Source organism: Symphalangus syndactylus, chromosome 7, assembly GCF_028878055.3.
Source record: "Symphalangus syndactylus isolate Jambi chromosome 7, NHGRI_mSymSyn1-v2.1_pri, whole genome shotgun sequence".
NCBI classification, from domain to species: Eukaryota; Metazoa; Chordata; class Mammalia; order Primates; family Hylobatidae; genus Symphalangus; species Symphalangus syndactylus.
Genome location: NC_072429.2, coordinates 35,631,094 through 35,650,991, shown reverse-complemented (window position 1 = coordinate 35,650,991; position 19,898 = coordinate 35,631,094). Strand labels below are relative to the sequence as shown.

The following is a 19,898-nucleotide window of genomic DNA, read 5'->3' as shown; positions in this document are numbered from 1 at the left end:
TGAAAGGCAGGGGTTGCAGTGAGCAGAGATGGTGCCACTGCACTCCAGCCTGGGTGACAGAGGAAAACTCTGTCTCAAAAACAAAAAACAAAAAACAAAAAACGTTGGTGTAGGCAGGGTGAGGTGGCTCACACCTGTAACCCCAGCACTTTGGAAGGCTCAGGTGGGCGGACCACTTGAGGTGAGGAGTTTGAGACCAGCCTGGTGAAATCACATCTCTACAAAAAATACAAAAATTAGCTGGGTGTGGTGGCATGAGCTTGTAATTCCAGCTACTTGGGAGGCTGAGGCATAAGACTCACTTGAACAGGAGGCGGAGGTTGCAGTGAGCCAAGATCGTGCCTCTGCACTCCAGCCTAGGCAACAGAGTGAGACTCTGTCTCAAAAATAAAATAAAATAAAATAAAATAAAATAAAATAAAATAAAATAAAATAAAATAAAAAAATAAAATAAAATGTTGGTGCACATGTATTTCCTGATATAGAATGATAATCATAACATATTCCTAAATGTAAATGCAGATTAACAATATGTCTTACAGTTTTCCATTTTATTTTTTAACAAAATATTTAAAATATTTGCATTTAAAAGCCTTGGAAAAATATGCTTCAAAATATTAACTGGTTATCTCTAGATGGTAAGCTTCAGAGCAAATATAATCCTTTGTCTTGGTTTGGCTGTATAATTTATTTTTTATTTATTTATTTTTTTTCTGAGATGGAGTCTTTCTCTGTCACTCAGGCTAGATCGTGCAGTAGCACGATCTCAGCTCACTGCAACCTCTGCCTCCTGGGTTCAAGTGATTCTCCTGCCTCAGCCTCCCAAGCAGCTGGGATTACAGGCATGAGCCAACATACCTGGCTAATTTTTGTATTTTTAGTAGAAACGGGGTTTAACCATGTTGGCCAGGCTGGTCTCAAACTCCTGACCTCATGATCCGCCCACCTTGGCCTCCCAAAGTGTTGGGATTACAGGCGTGAGCCACTGCGCCCGGCCGGCTGTATAATTTTTTCTCTGAGTAAGCATTATTTGTGGTAGTAATAAATGTAAAAGATGACAGAACTCTGAGGTTCCACTGAGGTGAGTGAAGGCTGGTGATCCCAGACCCATCCTGTCTTCTCTGCAGGTGAAATCCCGGAGCATGGCAGGACTCCAAAGGCTCAGAAAATGAGGGGCTCCGAAGCAGCTGGCCCCAGTGAGGTGAAGCTTTTCGGAGCCCCCCACCAGAGAAAACCCAAAGCAGACGGGAGCCCAAAGCCCATGCAGATGAAGACCCCCATGGAGGCTATAGCCTCTGCAACCCCAAGCCCCCCACGCCCCTCCATCCTGACCCAGGTGTTAGGGAAGGGCCGATTCCCAAAGATGGGGGACTCTTTGAGCCCCTGGAACAGCACTGCAGGGGGAAGGTGGTCCGCTGGAGGGTGCCTGTGTATCTGGAGGAGGAGGGCGAGGGACGCCTGAGGTATGGGGTGGAAGAACTCTGGTAAAATGTTAATGGGTCCAGGAGTGTGTCAGAGGATGTTGGGCAGCAGTTCACAAGCACAGTGATAACAGTTTACAGGGATTAAGATGGCTCAGGACTCACACTGGGTATCCTGTTATATACAACCATAGGCACCTAAAAGAAACAGTAAGATGGGTCCATGAGCCCCATCAGATACATAGTGATTGAACAGAGTAGGGGACAAGCAACCTTCCCACAATCCTGGGCTGCTTAAATGGGGGTAGGGGGTGGGCCACAAATAATGCCTCTAGGGAGAGAGGTGGCAGTAGAAAGGCAAGAGGCTGCCTGTCTGTCTGTCTGTCTGTCTGTCTGCCTGTCTGACCTATCTGTGGTGGATGGCAGGCTGGATACCACTCTTCCGCCAAGGACACCATACCATAATAGGGAGGCCAAAAATGAAAGCAAAGTTGACCCCACCAGCATTTCCCTCTGCCAGCCCAGAAGGAAATCAGGCAGAGGCTGGGATAGAAAACTGGGTTCCAAAGATTCGCCTACCCTCTCTCACTTCAGCCTCTTAAGATGGGATCTCCTGGGACTCTGCCTCCTTTGTGGGTGGAGGTGCATGGAAAGCATTTGCAGGCTTGCACCAAGAGACATAAGGAAGGTGCCCAGGAGCACAAAGACGCTTGTGGCAATCATTCGTTAAGTGCAAACTCAAAGGGAAGGAGGGTTAGGCGAGCCAATCAGAAACTACGGGTGGGGCCAATGCAAATCCTAACAGATCCATTGAGAAAGGGGGAAAGATTGGGTGGGTGGGTGATGAAAGTCGGTGATGGGAGGGAGGACTGTCAGTAGACCAATTGCTGCCCACTAGGAGTCTCGGGCCATCCCCATCGCCTGCCCGTCCCGCCCCTACCATCTGTCTTTCAGAATCAAGCACTTCAGCCAGTGCAGCCAGCTGCTGCTGGTGAACTCCTCTGGCGCGGACACTGGGGAATACAGCTGTTGGGCTCCGCACTGTCAGGACGGCACATGAGCTAAATGCCTGGCCTACCAGAGAAAGACTTTCATCTTCTTCACAGGTGCCCTGGAGTCAGGGTCTCCAAGAACCTGAGTCCAAGAAAGCCCTCCAAACATAACCTTCTTCGGGCTTTCTCTTTAGACTCACTTGTAAAATGAGGGGAATGTACTAGTCCTCCAAGATCCTTCATGGACATTCTAAGATTCTATGGCTAGTTCTATGGAGAACTGAGTAGTCACAGAGTCCAGCTTTGTCCAACAGAGGAAACACAGGACTCTTCATAGTCAGCAATGTCTCTTACTCAAATGCAACCAAAACAGTAATAATTATCCAATCTAGAGGTTATTGCTTTTGTTTTGTTTTTTTGAGACCGGGTCTTATGGTCTTGCCTAGGCTGGAGTGCAGTGGCATGATCACAGCTCACTGCAGCCTTGACCTCTTGGGCACAGGTGATTCTCCCACCTCAGCCTCCCAAGTAACTGGGACTACAGGTATATACCACTATACCTAGTTAATTTTTGTATTTTTTGTAGAGATGGGATTTCACTATGTTGCCCAGGCTGGTCTCGAACTCCTGGACTCAAGCTATCTTCCTGCTTTGGCCTCCCAAAGTGCTAGGATTATAGGCATGGGCCACTGCGCCCAGCCCTATCTAGAGGTTCATGACCCCTATTACCAAGCATCACCTGGGAGCCTGTTGAAAACACAGATTCCTGGGCCTCACTCCCATTAAGACTGTGTGGAGTCTGGGCACCTGCCATGTCAACAAACCCTACAGGTGATTCCAATCTTCAGACAGCTGTGGGAACCCATAGTCAGCGCTTCTCAACTCCGGCTGCACGTTAGGGTCACCTGTAGAACTTTAAAAGCACAGACACCAATCCCCTTTTCCCCAAGGTGAGTTCTAATTCACTCGGTCTGGGGGTCAGGAATTGGTCATTTTAAAAGCACCTCAAGTGATTCCAACTTCACCTAATACAGAAGCCACTAAACAGATGTGGCTATTTAAGTTAATTAGAGTTAAAGAACGTTAATTATTCAGTTCTCCAGCTGCACTAACTGTATTTCAAGGGCCCAGGAGCCACATATGCTGAGTGGTTACATATTGGGCAACATAAATACAGAACATTTTCATCAACACATAAAGTTCCATTGGACAGCACCGCTCTGAAAAGCTGGTCCCCAGACCATTCCTGCTCGTTACATCACAGTGCACCCAAGAATCTGACCTGAGATTGTGGTGTTAGAAAGTACTTTGAAGGCCAGCCACGGTGGCTTATGCCTATAATCTCAGCACTCTGGGAGGCCGAGGCAGGCGGATCACCCGAAGTCAAGATTTCCAGACCAGGCTGGCCAACATGGTGAAACCCCGTCTCTACTAAAAATACAAAATTAGCTAGGCGTGGTGGCGTACGCCTGTAATCCCAGCTGCTTGGGTGGCTGAGGCATAAGAATTGCTTGAACCTGGGAGGCAGAGGTTGCAGTGAGCCGAGATGGCACCACTGCACTCCAGCCTGGGTGACAGAGCAAGACTCTTTCTCAAAAAAATTAATTAAAAAGTCTCTTGATAGTTTGATGAATGTTTTTGTCCCATGGGCCTCATGCTCATAGCCAATATCTCATTTGCTTCTTATCAGTTCTACGAAGTAGGCTGGGGTGGGATTATTCCTCTCAATTGACATTTAAGAACCAAGGTCCTACAGCTAGCAGGTGGTAGGATTGGGAATCAACCTTGACATCAAGAAGTTCAGTATTTCCTGTGATCTTTTTTTTCTTTTTCTTTTTTTTTTCTTTAAGACAGAGTCTCACTCTGTTGCCTAGGCTGGAGTGCAGTGGTGTGATCTCAGCTCGTCACAACCTCCGCCTCCCGGGTTCAAGCGATTTTCCTGCTTCAGCCTCCCAAGCAGCTGGGACTACAGGCACACACCACCACACCTGGCTAATTTTTGTATCTTTAGTAGAGACGGGGTTTCACTATGTTGTCCAGGCTAGTCTCAAACTCCTGACCTCATGATCCGCCTGCTTCGGCCTCTGAAAATGCTAGGATTACAGGCATGAGCCACTGTGCCTGGCCATCCTATAATCTTTTTTGCATTTTTTACATTGAAGCACCCTTAAAGATCAAGCAGTCTGAATCCTTGCATTGTGCATGATTGCATGTGCAGAGAGGGAAAGATTTCTTTAATACACACAGCAAGCTAATGACAGAGCTGGAACTGGGAGGCTTGTCTTCAGCATCCTCAGTCCAGGACCCCTTCCTTATGAGACAGGAAGGAGCATAGAGAATGGGGACGGGAAGAGAAAGTGAGGTTTCAGGTCCCCAAGAAAGACCTCATGCTCCTGGGTGGTGGTAGAGCCACCGGGAAGCAATAAATCTTTGTCCCCACATTCCCAGACCCTGAGGAGCTCTTTGTCCCTACAGATAACTACTATGAGGTGGTACAGCTGCACACTCATCATCCAGCCTTGCTTCCCTTCCAAGTTACAAACCCCCTGACCCAGATGACACTACACTGGGAGCTCCCCCTGAGGAGGTCCCAGTGGGAGACAGACATCTCCTTTGATGTGAAGAAGGGCTTCACTACCCACCAGGCCCAGGCTTCCTTGGCTGGCTCCCTCTTCTGCATGGCCAGCCTAGGCGGCATGAGACAAATCTCTACCAAGTATATGCTGGTCTATACCAATTGCACATGGGTTTAGGGCTCCGGGTGGGCAGGGAAGGGGAGGATATGGGGAGATATACCTTCTTCAGGAACCTCTGGTTTCGGCTCTGTGGATTATGGAGCTCTAAACAACATCAGCTTTCAATGACTCTCCATGTAGTCAGCCATTTTGTCCAGTCAGCCAATTAGCTATGGAACCAGCTGGTACCAGCTCAGCTTTTCTATCCATTGACCTATTCACAATCAAGTCAAACTGTTCCATGGATGAATCCTCCATCAGTCAATCATTCCATCACCTACCCATACTCCATTAATTCATTCTACCCATTCGTACATCTACACATCCTCTATTAATTCAGCCACCTCAACCATTCACCCTCTACCCATTTAGCCATTCTGCCCATTCATTCTATTCATCCATCTCTCCATCCCTCTATCTACCATCAATTCAACAATTCTAACAATCAAGTCAACATGTTTGTCTCTAACTTCTCTACCCTCTTAACCATGGCAGACCCATCTTCCTCCCCTAAACCCACCATCCAAGCTTCAGCAACATCAGTATAACTAGGAGAAAACTTTAGTGTGACCTGCATGGTTCTGGGCGAGCCAGAGATTGCTGTGGACTTTAGCTGGGGATATTCAGGGCAGAAGGTAAGCAGCGGGTAATGGAGGCTGTGTGTATGTGTGTACATGGTGGTGGAGTGTTGGGGCAGGGAGGTGGGAGTGAAGGATTAGTTAGGACCAAGAGTAATCATGGTGGGATGGAGCTACTGCTTGAGTGGGAATCTGATGAACCTGGATTCTGGTCTCAACTCTGATGCTGCTTCTCTGAGTGACCTGGGGCAAATCACTTCCCTTTTCTGGGCCCCAGTTTTCTCATCTGTCAAATAGTAACTTCTCAGATTACTGCGTAAGAATGCATAATTTGTTCCTTTCTTAATTTAACCAGAAATGAGCACTTGCCACATGCCAGACACTGGACTAGGTACTAAGGTTATGAGGATGAGTCTAAAAGAGATGGCTTCTGCTATCTGCAAGTTTATCATCTAAGCAGGGAGGAGAAGTGAAATATGGACAAAAGTGAGGATGTAGACAATGCCAAATGATACGATGAGCATAAAACAGGGCAATGTGATAGGGTCTACCTAAGATATAGTGGTTAGGGAGTCATCTCCGAGGTGACATTCAAGCCGAGACCAGACTGGCCTCAGCCACACAAAGATGGGGCTGGAGCAAATGCTCAGGCTCTGTGGCTGAGTGTGTATGTGTAACAGGAGATGAACGTTAGCAACTGTTTCCTTGGCATCTGTTGTGAGATCAGACCTTCCCAAGCGGTGTTGGAGAGGTAGTGTTTTTTCTTCTCAAAGAACTTACTCCCATGAAGTTCAAACATCTGGAGAACAGCTGTGCTAAAAGTTATGTTACCAACATGGAGGACCTGAGGAATTTGTAAAAGGACATCCTGGAAGAGCTGGAATTTGATAGGAGCCTTGTGGAGGGGGAGGGGGGAAACCCAGACCTGTGGTACCAGGAGAAAGAATAAGGGCGAACATGTCACACTCACATGAGACCCAGAGACTCATCTGTCCCACCACTGTCACCTGTGGAGAATGCAGGGGAGCATGTGGGCCCAGGAACTCAAGTATCATTCTTGAGACTCCCAGGAGCCATCAATGACATCTGAGCAGTGAGCTGATCTTGTATGGGTCCCAGGGAAAGCGTGGCTCAGAAAGACCCATGAGGGGCGACCACCCAGCTGGAGGCCGTTTAAGAAAAGTATAGGATAGGGAAACAAGGTGCTTTGCAAGCTGTGACTTGGTAAGATCACCACTTTCAGTAGCCCTGAAAAGGAGGCCAGTGGAACCCAGTGAGGATGCCCTGTTCCCCCTGAACTTAAAATACTCTGGCTTCACCTCGCCCCAGTCATTTGTGTAGCCTGAGCTAGCACATAGCTACTTCTCGAGTTCATCTCTCCATTCCCTGCAGTGGCTGCAAAGATGTGATAAAGGTGAACTCCACAGAGGCCTTAGCAGTTGAAAAGGGTAAGGGATCACTCTCCCACTTGTCAGAAGAGGAAACTGAGACCCAAGAAGGGGAAAGGAGCATACAGATGGTCGGGAGACACTGGCTTGGCTTTACCAGGATTTCCCCAACATGTTCTTTAGAAGGGTGGAATACCAGAAAGTTCCCTCCCACCCTACCTCACTTCCTCTTATAACCATTACCTGTCTTGGAGATTCAAAATACACAGGTACACATAACAGACTCAGTGGTCGGAGTCTACCCAATTTCACTTTGCTTTTCTTAATGTTTCCGAACCACTTTTGGTAGTAAAATTATTCCCCTTCCTTTCCTTTGAGGAGGTAGCATCCCTACAGAAGCAGAGGACCACAAAACCCACATTGGGAAGTACTTCCCTGGACTGAGTTACCTCTGGACACTCTTTGAGTAGGGGAGGGAACCCCAGCTCCTCTCTGCAGACTTGAGTTTAACGTTTTTCACAAAGAACCTGGCCTTTAAGGTGCTCTGACACCAAGCTGAAGTGTGACCTTGGGCAAGTCACTTCTCCTTTCCCCAAAGGGATAAATGGTGCCTCTTACCTGACCCTGGTGCATGAGTCAGAGATGCACCTGGGGCAGCTGATGGACAGTCCGTTTTTATCCCCTACCGTTGGGCTGACCACTCTACATTAGTGAATGGGCCCATGTGGTACACGGGGAGAGCCAGGTACAGCAGGAGGCAGAGGGCACCCTGTATGTGGAGGAGACCTGGGCCAGGGATGCTGGTGTCTACACCGGCTGGGCCACCAACCTTCAGAGCACTGGTTTGGCCACCACCCATGTCCACGTGACTCGAGGTCATCATGTCTCCTCTACCCCTTCCTAGCTCCCTCCCTGGCCACAGGCATCTGGATATGGAGCAATAGGCAGAAGCAGGGGTAGGTACCTGTGGGAACCTCAGTGTTTCTGATGCCAAAGAGGGGTCCTGCAGTGCAGAAGGCACCTTCTCATTCATTCCTCGCACTCTCTCACCCCATCCCTCTGTTTTCACCACTTCAACCTCAGCCTCACTCCAAGCCTTGGTCTATTTTGAAGGCCATCCTTTAATCCAGCCTTCAACCTAGCCCCAGGCCCCACATCCACAATTACGGCAAAGCAAGGGCCAGTGGGGCTTTGGTACTTGAGGAGGGTGCCCAGAACCATGAGTGGGCTACCGAGGCCCCAGATTTATTCTTCAGAGATCCCCACCACCGGCAGAAGTCCTTGTGAAGACCCACCTCCCCCCCTCCCAGAAAAACACAGAAGCCACATAAATAAGGTGCCGCATGTTCTTTTTAGAGTTTCCATATATTGTCTGTCCCAGAGTGAGGAGAAGTTGATCTCCTTCCCACAACCACCACAGGCTGCATGAGGGAAGCCTCGCTCCCCACAACTTGCTCCTTCTCCAGCCCTGCCCCTCTCAATTAAAACAATGCTTTCTTTTTTCTTTTTTCTTTTTTTGAGACGGAGTCTCACTGTCACCCCGGCTGGAGTGCAGTGGTGGGATCTTGGCTCACTGCAAGCTCTTCCTCCCGGGTTCATACCATTCTCCAGCCTCAGCCTCCAGAGTTGCTGGGACTACAGGCGCCCACCACCATATCAAGCTAATTTTTTGTATTTTTTTAGTAGAGACAGGGTTTCACCGTGTTAGCCAGGATGGTCTCAATCTCCCGACCTTGTGATCCACCCGCCTCGGCCTCCCAAAGTGCTGGGATTACAGGTGTGAGCCACCACGCCCGGACTAAAACAATGCTTTCTAAAGCGCATTCTGCAGCCTGATGTGCCTGTGAGGTGAGAGGTGTGGGAGGGACAGAAGCTTTGCTCAAAGAGGTTTGGGAGAGGCTGGATACTTAGCTCCCTTCTTGTAAGTTTGCCACACACATTGGCATATTAAAGGTTCTGAGAAGTCATTGAGGTTGCTGATCTGTTTAGGTGTCCCCAAATAACCTGGCCACCAATCATGTCTACTCCTGGACATTAGTTCAACAAACTAGTGTATCGCAGCTGTGCTTTGCAAAAAGCTTCATGAGAAAGTCCACATGTGATTCCCTCCAGGGCTTTCCTCGAGGCTCCCGGATGACCTGTCTGACCATGGCTGGAGAATCAGCACACCACTCCCCTAGCCTCACCTCTTCCCCCATTTGGCTGTGGAAATGAAGAAACACAGTCACCTCTGAACTTCTAAACCTAGAAACAGAAGGAGACTGTACACAGGGGAATACAGAAGGCAGTCTGGGATGATGTCACTATAGAATGACTGATGAAAAATGCAGACTGACTGTTCTGATGCTGGCTTAGGGCCTGGGGCTGAAGCTGGGGACCTTGAGCAAGGCCCTTTGACTCCTGTGATCTGTTTGCCGTGTTGCCAATGAGGAATAGGAACCTGCTTCAAGGATCTTATGAGGACCAGGCGAGGGAGGGGTATGGAAAGCCTTTGCTGCAAATGCTGTAAGCAGAACAGGAGTTATAATTATAGTCTCCAGTAGACATGAAGCTTCCTGAGAAGGATCTGAAATCCACAGACTATCAGGACTGGACGGCCTGCTGAGGTTAGTTACTCTAGCCACCCCTCGTCACTGATGGGGAAGCTGAGCACCAGGTCGTAAAAGCCTGGGCCTGGGATCAGGGGCAGTGGGAGGAGGAGTTAAGGCAGGGAGCAGGAGTGAAAAAGAAACTAAGTGGGTGAGGGCCAGGGAGAGGAAGATGAAGTCACAGATCTGCTTTTCCAGAGCCTGACGAGAAAAACAGAGCAAAGGATAAGACCTGGATGATAGATGAGATCTAGATTTGACTGTGGGAACTGCTCCATGCCTCAGTTTCCTCATCTGTGCAGGGATGAGGTTCCAGCTCTGACAGATGAATGGACTCAGAACCACCAAGCTTGCCCCTGTGCCCAGGTGGCACCAAGACTGAAGGGCCAGGAGGGCTGAGGGGATGCGCCTTGCCTGGTAAAGGAAGAGGAGCTCTGGCTACTGTCCCTTGGTGGACCCGACTCTGGCCCAGGAATGGTGCTCAGCTGGGGAGGCTGCCTGGCCCTGTCAGCCCCAAGGGACTTCAGAGACCCCCTCCCCATCACTCACCTTCCTCACTCTGATTTGCAGGGTTTGTCCACACTGCCCCCAACCCCTACTCTGGCCTTCAGACAATCCTAGAATGGGACACTGCAGTGACATAAGAGTCCTTTGACCAGTCCCCCCACCATTTTAATGCAGGGGTAAACTGAGGCTCTGAGCAGGCCAGGGTGGAGTGGGAACACCTAGAGGAAGTTGACAAGTCAGCGAGTTGGCAGCAGAGCTGACAAGCTGAGACCAGGGGCTGTCTCCTTTATGTCAAATGGCCAACATGACACAGGCTGCCCCTGGGAAAGCCTCGGAACTTCTTGGATTGGGACAGAGTGCTGGGGGAGGGAGGAAATGTCTCCTCTTGCTTATTCCCTCGGCCAACTCAAGGGAAGACGCTTCTCGGGGTCTCCAAAACCCTGTGAGTGATTCCATGTAACCCAAGGCCCCAGGGCTCACTGGGCACACACCCAGGCTCCCCATCTCGCTCCGACCCTCGTTCCTTCCTGGAAAAGAACTGAGAGGCTCCTGCTGTCTTCTCCAGAAAAACCCTGGAAGGAGCTGTGACTTCAGGCGTTGTGATGGGCCCAGGCCCTGCACCCTATGTGGCGAGGAAGGAGACCTCAGTGGGAGTGACAGGGGCCAGGGGGAAAGCAGGCGAGGCATTGGCCCCAAGGACCCGGTACAACAGCTCCTCCTTCTCCTGCTGGAGCTGTCGCCGCAGCTGCACCTCCTTCTCCAGGGCCTCACGCGTGAGAAGCAGGTCTTCTGAGAGCTGCCTGTGGATGCACACAGAGCCCAGGGTTGCCTACTGGGAGCAGCTGCCACAGAGACCAACCCATTCCCCCAGGAAGCCTTCCTTAGATGGACCAGCAGCCTGCTGCAGGGTCCCCACTGCCCTCCTTGTTGGCCTGTATACAAGAGGCAATTCAATCTGTTGACCAAGGAGCGGGGGCCTCACAGACAGGCAGGCAGTTCTGAGCTGCTCCAAATCTCCGCTCTACCACTTAGCTATATAATCTTGAATAAGTTATTCATTCTTCTTAAATTTCAGTCTCCTCATTTGTAAAACGGGAAGAAGAAGAATAGGACCCAGCTCTTACAGTAATTATGAGGATTAGATGGGAAAATATGTACAGTATTCAATAAATTATGTTTGACACATGATACTAGCTCTTATTTACTAAGCCCTAAGAACTGATTCATTCCACTTAGACCTGGTGCACTATAAATTTCCTGTTTCCTCTTCCCTATATTGGGCTTTCCCACGGAGTACACTCAGCCAGGACACAGACAAACAGATACTAATCAAGGCATTGGGACTTTGGTTTCCGAGCAGAGCTGCCCCCTTGGGTTTCCTGACTCCCAGGGAAAGAGGATCTACATTCCCTAAATAGGCCCTGGGCCCACCTGTCAGTCCATTCCTCAGGCCTATCTAAGACTCTCCCAGCTGGAAATTTTGGCAAATAGGGTGGGGATGGGAGGAAAGGAGGCAGGAAGACAGCTACCTTGACAGGACCACGTGGTTGCGGCTTCGGACATGGAGGTCCTCATTCTCCTGTTGCAGGCTCGTGATTTTTTCCTCCAATATCAGATTTTTCTCTTTCTATAACAATGAGAATGAGCTCAGAACGCTGCCAAACTCACGCTGCACGATGTGTGCTGTCACCTCCCTCTTATCTGTGGTCACTGAAAGCACTGATTCATTCTAGACTAGATGTTACATTTCATGGAGCAATAAGGTAACTTAGAAAAAAATAAAACTAAAAAGTTAACAAAGGGCTGCTGGCTTTTTGCCACAGGAGAATGGTAAAAAAAAAAAATTACAGGCCCTACCATCTCATATCACCATGAGTTCATGGAAGAAAGAATGTGTTTTGTTCTCCAAAAGTCAGAAGGATATGATCTATATAAATAAAAGTTTGTCTGTTATGTGTTTCCCCAAAAATGAGCGAACCAAATCTACAGGGAATGTTTGAGATGATCTGATTAAAATAAAGCCCTGTGGGTGATTCCGTGTCACATGACTCAAGCCCCCAGGGCTCCCTGGGCACACACCCTGGCTCCCCATCTCCCTCCCACCCTCTTTCCTTCCTGAGAAAAGAACGGATGGTGACATGAGATGGTAGTGCCTGTAAGACTTTTTTTTTTAAACATTCTCCTGTGGCAAAATTAAAAGTCAGCAGCTTTTTGTTAACTCCTTAGTTTTATTTTTTTAATTATAAGTTGTATGGCACACAGGAGGCCAAGGAGACTTCTTCCACAGCAACATAATCTCTGCTTAGATTCAACCCTAGGGTTTCTGAGGCTTCTGTCCTCCCGCGTTCTCAATGCTACCTGCCCTAGTGTCACCCAAGTTACAGCAATGTCAGTAGCCTCGAAAGGCACAGGACTCGATGATAAGGAACCACTGCTTGACCCAGCCTGGCCACAGACCATGCTCAGTGGTCAGCACAGGTGGCAGGTCAAAGCTGAGTGAACTAGGCTGGGACCTCCTCAAACCACCTCCCCTCTGCATGCTTTACAACGGAAACACCAAGAAAGCAGGAGCCTAAGGCTGCATCCCCCAGCCACGCCCAGCCACAGACCACTGTTTCCATGAGGATCAGCCGCTTGTCCAGCTCATGAATACGTTCATTCTTCATCTCGATGACAAAGTGTAAGCTCTCCAGCTCCTGCTCCCAGAACTGGCTGGGGCTTCCATAATCCTAGACAGGGACAGAGTGACCTCATTAGGCCAGTAGGCTACCTCCCTCCTCTCCATTCTGCCAGAAACTCATAGTTGGACTTTCACAAGTCACCCACCTTCCTCTCTCAGCACATGTTAAGTGCTTAATATGCTTTATCTCCCTGTATCCGAATAACATCTTTTGAGACATGTACTAGCACCACAGATGAGGAGACTGTGGCTCAGATAGGTTGAGTCACTTGTGCTGTGGCAGGTTTGCTATGTGCACCTAGTTCTCTCTGAATCCAGAATGTGAGCACTTTACTATTCCAGATGCTGCTCTCTGGGCCTTTTATTTCCAGGCCCTTGTGTAGGTAAGAGTGTCAGGTCTGAGTCTTGTCCTTGAAGAAGGACTGGTCTTTCCTGTTTCCTGGCCCTGACCTCCCTGGAGATTCAAGGAGGAAAAGCCCCCAGGGTGCTGCCACCTACCTGGATATGTTTCTTATAGTTTCGGCTAAGAATGGACTCCTCCACCCTCTTCATTTTGGCCTGGAAAGCCTCCAGCTGTGAGGTCAGTCTGTCTATGGTCTCCTGGAGCAGGGAGTGGGGCGGAGACAATCAAAGCCTGCCTCATAAAGGCTATAGGTGAACTTTGCCACATCCCAGAGGGAGAACAGTTTTGGGTTCTTCAATCTGTCTTTGGGCTACCTACATGACAATGCAAGATCAACATAATTCGACCACTGCTTGAGATCTATCAGCCCTTTCAGTGCAAAATTGCATGCCGGAAAGAGAAAGAAAGAAGAGAAAAGAAAAGAGGAAAGAAAAGAAGAGGGGAGGGAAGGGGGAGGCAGGGGGAGAGGGAGAGGGAATGGGAAAAGGAGAGGGAGGGGGAGGGGAGGGGGAGAGAAAGAGGAGGGGGAGGGAGAGGGAGGAGGAGTGGGAGAAGGAGAAGGAGTGGGAGAAGGAGAAGGAGTGGGAGAAGGAGAAGGAGTGGGAGAAGGAGAAGGAGTGGGAGAAGGAGAAGGAGTGGGAGAAGGAGGAGAGGGAGAAGGAGAGGAAGGAGAGGGAGAAGGAGAGGAGAGGAAAGGAACATACCACCCCCACCTCTTGCTTTAATGCCTTTAATGGCTCCCCATACTGTAGGGGACAGTGTCCTGCTATAAAAGATCATTGTTAGCCTGGCATTCAAAACCCATCCAAACCAGGCTCAATGAATTTTTCCAAGCTTGCCTCTCACTGCTCCTTCTATACATCCTCTCCTCCAGCCAAACATCACAATACTCCCCCAGCTGCAGGGTAAATTCTTATCTCCAAACCGTTTTACTGCCAAGAACTTCCTCTACTTGAACGGTGATCATTACCGTTAGGATACAGCACAACCACTTAAGGTGGCTCACTGGCTCCCACTCTGGCCCTTGCTCACTTTCTTAGCCTTAGTCCCCTCTCCCACTGAAACTCATACCCCAGGCATCCTGGACATCTTTCAGTTCCTCAGGTATTCCATATTTTTCCTTCTTCCTCCATGTCTTTGAACACATTGCTTTTTTTCTGCCTGAGGCACCCTTCCTACCCTTCTTTACCAAAGAATTCCAACCCATCCTTCAGACTCCAGCTTAGATCTCACTCCCTCTAGGAAATCTTTCCTGCACAGCCACATTGAGTCAGATGCTTCCCTGCATCCTTCCACAGGTCCCTGTGCATCCACCCATGAATCTAATCCCACTGTGGCACTTGGCCCATGCCTCTCCAAGATCTCCCCAGTAGTCCCTGGAAAAATAGGCCCAACTCAATTTCACACTCAGTCCTCTTGAGCTAATAGCCTGGTTACCACATCCAGGGGCCTGGATACACAGAAGACAATCACCTCAGCCCGTCACTCCTAGGCACATGTAATCAGTTTTGGCTGCCTTGGGGCTCCATGCTGCTTTCCCACTGGTCCTCGCCTACCCTCATCCGAGACCGACACGACCCAGCCCCTCTCACCTGCTGGATAGCACTGGCCTCCTGGAAAGAGTGGGTAAGCGCTTCTTTCTCCTGTTCATATGAGGCCCGGAGGACTGTAGGGAAAGGAGAACGCCATAAGCTCAGACACTTCTCCCCAAAGCTTTCTGGCAGGCCCCTTGATGGCCAGGAAGGTTCAGATGATTAACTGGGGCCCATAGAGGCCAGGAGTCTAGGAACGGTCTTATTCATCCTTCTGTCTCCTAGGCTTGCTTGGGGGCTGTGCCAGAAATGTACTAGGTATTTAATAAAACCTCATGGAAATTGAAATAAACTATAGCCTAGGAGGAACACTACCAGATTGCGGGTGCCATCCACACCTCACTAAGGCTAAGATCCAAAGATCTTGCAGCAAGCATGTTCACCTAAGACCACTTTGGGCCGTGGAAAATGCACAGGACGATGCTTTGTAAACTGGATTAGCCAAATCACAAAATCATTAAATCCTTAGTCATCAAACTAAAGCACAAAACTGCAGTAAGTACATTGGATTTGTGGCTAGGAAATCCACCTGGTCCTGGCTCTGCCTTTCCAAAATGGAGAGACCTTGAGAAGATCACATCAGACATCTAAAAGTCCTGTTACCTCAACTGTGAAATGGGATCAATAAACTGGGTCTGATTGTCTCAAAGGGGTCATTTGAGGATCACATGAGAAGGACGTGCAAGGGCTTTACAGACAGGGCGGTGCTGTACACAGCTGAAATTATCATCATTCCCCAAATCAATACAGTTGTATGTATCATCCTATCTCCTTCATAAAGTTCCTTTTGGAAAATTCCAACCTTGTCTCAGTTGAAAAAAGACAATAGGCAACTGACAATCAACGGGCAGAATGGGAAATAGAACAGAGGAGACAGGAAAGTTTAATACAGCCAAACAGCCAGGTATCTGGCAGTGATGAAAAAAATAATGTTCAAGGCCGGGCGCAGTGGCTCATGCCTGTTATCCCAGCAATTTGGGAGGCTGAGGTGGAAGGCTCACTTGAGGCCAGGAGTTTGAGACCAGCCTGGCCGACATGGCAAAACTCTGTCTCTACTAAAAATACAAAAATTAGCTTGGCATGGTGGCGCAAGCCTGTAGTCCCAGCTACTCAGGACGCTGAGGCAGGAGAATGGTTTCAACCCAGGAGGCAGAAGTTGCAGTGAGCTGAGATCATGCCACTGCACTCCAGCCTGGGCAACAGAGACTCTGTCTCCTAAAAAAAAAAAAAAGAAAAAATAATGTTCAGTAATATAACTGTGGTAGAGTAGTAAAAAATTGATAAGAATTTATCAATATATAATATTTCTCAATATATAATATCAATTTATCATATAAAAATTACAGCCTTAACTTTTTAAAATTATTGGCCTAATTTGTTAATTTGCCTATCAAGACAGGTTCTGGTTTCAGGTAAGATGAAGGAAGCACACTCCATCCAGTTTCTCCTACTGAATGTAGCTATAAAACCTGGACAGAATGAACTCTGCAGTTATTTGCAGACTGAAAAGTAAATGGTAGCAGCAGACTGAGCAAGAAGACCAGAATTTGAAGTACCACTGACCCAACAGATTTAAACAAACCCAGAATCTCATGTATTTAGATATTTAAAATGTCCAGGATACAACCCCAAATCTCTCAGCATATAATACAAAATTACTCAGCCTAAAAAGAAGCAGAAAAAAAAACTCCCTTGAGAAAAGATATTCAACAGATGCCTAAACTGAGATCCTATAGATGTGGGAATTAGTAACAGAGTTTTTATGGTAATCAGTATAAAAAGACTCCAATAAGTATGGGTATTCTGCCACTGACGGCAAGAAGGAAAAAGAGAAAAGGAAAGTAAGAGTGAATATACTTTTAGGAATAATAGAAAAATAGAAAGTCTTAGCAATAAATAGAGTTAATAAGAAGAACCAAAAGGAAATTTTAGAACTAAAAAGTATAATAAGTGAAATAAAAACTTGCTAGGTGAAATCAATAGCAGAATGGAGATGAGATGATAAGAAAGAGCCAGTGAACTTCAAGATAGATCAATAGAAATTATCTGATCTGGACAATAGAGGAGAAAAAAAGATTAGAAAAAAGAATGAATGGAGCTTCAGAGACCTGTAAGATAATGCCCAAATAGCTAACATTTCTATCATCACAGTGAAAGAATTAGAGGAAAAAGGGTGCAGTGCAAAAAAAAAAAAAAAATTGAAGAAAGAATGACTGAATATTCCACAAACTTGCCAAAACATAAACCTACAGATTAAAGAAGATCACTGAACTCCAAAGTAAGCCCAAAGAAATCCGCACCCAGACAACATCATTTCCAAAAGCTAATGACACAGAAAAGGTGTGGAATGGAACCAGATAAAAATGGTACACTACGTATAGGGAACAACAGCTTGAATAACTGTGTGTTTCTCATCAGAAACCTCAGGGACCAGAAGAAAAAAATTTAAAAACTGCTGGAAAATGTTGATGTTCATAATATTGGGTTGAGGTCTACCATTTTAGGATGTGTTTTCTGTTTGTTCTCGCTGATCTTTATCCTCTGTTTTCCCTTTCCTGCTTTCTTTTGGAGTACAAAACCAAAACAAAAAGCCCAGAATCCCATATGTAGTGAAAATATCCTTCAGGAAAGAAGATTAAATCGAGACATTCTCAGATGAAGGACACTTAGAATTCATCACCAGCAAACCTGCTCTAAAAGAATTGCTAAAGGAAATTCTTCAAATGAAACCAGAGGGAAACTTGAAACTTGAAACTTCAAGAATGTAGGAAGAATAACAGAACTGGTAAAGACCTAAGTAAATACAATAGACTGTTCTTCCCTTGAGCTCTTTAAAATATGATTGATGATTAAATGCAAAAATTATAACCTTGTCTGATGGGGCATTAGATGTATGTAGATGTAATACATGAGATAAATGTAACAAAAATGGGGGAGAACAGAGGAACCTACATGATGCTAAGCTTTCTACATTCCATCAGATGTGGTAAAACAGCAATTCTAGGCTGGGCATGGTGGCTCACACTTGTAATCCCCGCACTTTGGGAGGCCAAGGTGGGTGGATCATCTGAGGTCAGGAGTTCCAGACCAGACTGGCCAACATGGTGAAACCCGGTCTCTACTAAAAATACAAAAATTAGCTGGGCCTGGTGGTGGGTGCCTGTAATTTCAGATACTTGGGAGGCTGAGGTAGGAGAATCGCTTGAACCCAGGAGGCAGAGTTTGCAATGAGTCCAGCACATGCCATTGCACTCCAGCCTGGGTGACAGAGCAAGACTCTGTCTCAAAAAAAAAAAAAAGCAACTCTAAGTAGATTGTTAAGTATATTGTAATTCTTAGAGTAACCATTAAAAAAATATACAAAGATACAGTAAGAAAGACAATAAATAAGTTAAAATGGAATACTAAAAAATGTTCAAATACTCCAAAAAAAAGCAGGAAAGGGAAAACAGGATAAAGATCAACGAGAACAAACAGAAAACACATCCTAAAATGGTAGACCTCAACCCAACATTATGAACATCAACATTATCGATAAAAACAGTAAATTAAATGGCTTAAACATACCAAATAAAACACAGAGTATGTCAGAATGGGTTTTTAAAAACCCACCTGATGGGATCATTCATACCCCAAACCTCAGCATCATGTACTATACCTGTGTAACAAACCTGCACGTGTGTCCTGAATCTAAAATTAAAGTTGAAATAAAAAAAAAAACCACCCACCAACTAACTATGTGCTATTTACAAGAAACCCACTTTAAATAGATGTTATAGGTAGGTAATAAGTAAAAGGGTGGAAAAAGAAACACTAATCAACAGAAAGTCATAGTAGCTATATGATTTGCAGATAAAGAACTGAAAGGAGACATAGACGAATATACATTATAATTGGAGACTTCAACACTCCTCAGCATTCCACATAAAACAGCGAGAAAATCAGCAAGAATATAGAACTGAATACTACCATCAACCAAACTTTATCTAATTGATTTATTTCTAAAATAACTCAACCCAACGATAGCAGAATACACATTCCTTTCAAGTATACATGAAACAAGATAGACCATACCCTGAGTCATAAAACAAACCTTAACAAACTATAAAAGCAGCAAAATACAAACTATGTTCTCTGACTGTAATGCAATCAAACTGGAAATCAAATAACAGAAAGAGAACCAGAAAATCTCCCAACACTTGGAAATACACTTCCACATATTCAGTGCCGGAAAGGAAGTCTCAAGGAAAATAAGACTGAAAATATTTTGAACTCAACAAAATGAAAATAAAACCATCAATTTGTAGGATGCAGGTAAAGAAGAGTTTAGGAGAAAATGTATAGCTTTAAATGTTTATATTAGAAAAGGAGAAAGGTCTCAAATCAATATTCTAAGCTGAAGAAATCAGGAAAAGGGATCAGGCCCAGTGACTCACACCTGTAATCCCAGCACTTTGAGAGGCTGAGTCAGGAGGATTGCTGAGACCAGGAATTTGAGACCAGCCTGGGTAACAGAGAGAGACCTGCCTCTAATAAAAATTTAAAAATTAGCTGGCTAGGTGTGGTGGGGTACCTATAGTCTCAGCTACTCAGGAGGCTGTGGTGGGAAGATTGCTTGAGTCCAGGAGTTTGAGGCTGCCCTGAGCTATGATCATGACACTGTACTCCAGCCTGGGAGACAGAGCAAAACCCTGTCTCAGGAAAAAAAAAAGAAGAAGAATGAAAATAAATAAATAAAAAAAAAAGAAAAGCTAACCAAATATAAAGCAAGCACACAGAAGGAAGGAAATAAAAATAACAGAAACCAGGAGATGGAAAATGGTAAAATAAGGGGAGTGGGGTGGGGAAATCAATGAAACCAAACGCTGGTTCTTTGAAATAATTAATAAAATTGATAACCTCAAGCAAGACTGACAAAGAAAAAAGAGAACACACACATGACCAATATCAGGAATGAAATATCACTACAGACACAACAGATATATGAAATGATATTAAGGAAATATGCTGAACA

At 46.5% G+C, this 19,898-nt stretch overlaps 1 protein-coding gene across 2 annotated transcripts in view; it reads right to left on the bottom strand.

Annotated features, from left to right (window-relative positions):
• Positions 1–8,446: 8,446 nt before the first annotated feature.
• CCDC69 (coiled-coil domain containing 69) overlaps positions 8,447–19,898 on the bottom strand; it is a 42,896-nt gene continuing 31,444 nt past the window's right edge. For both annotated transcript variants that reach the window (XM_055285587.2, XM_055285588.2), the window contains exons 5-9: positions 14,885–14,958; positions 13,388–13,489; positions 12,819–12,938; positions 11,739–11,836; positions 8,447–11,009 (exon numbers count right to left, since the gene is read on the bottom strand). In XM_055285587.2, coding sequence (XP_055141562.1) covers positions 10,832–11,009; positions 11,739–11,836; positions 12,819–12,938; positions 13,388–13,489; positions 14,885–14,958 — 572 coding nt within the window. In that variant the 3' untranslated portion in view covers positions 8,447–10,831. The remainder of the gene's footprint in view (positions 11,010–11,738; positions 11,837–12,818; positions 12,939–13,387; positions 13,490–14,884; positions 14,959–19,898) is intronic.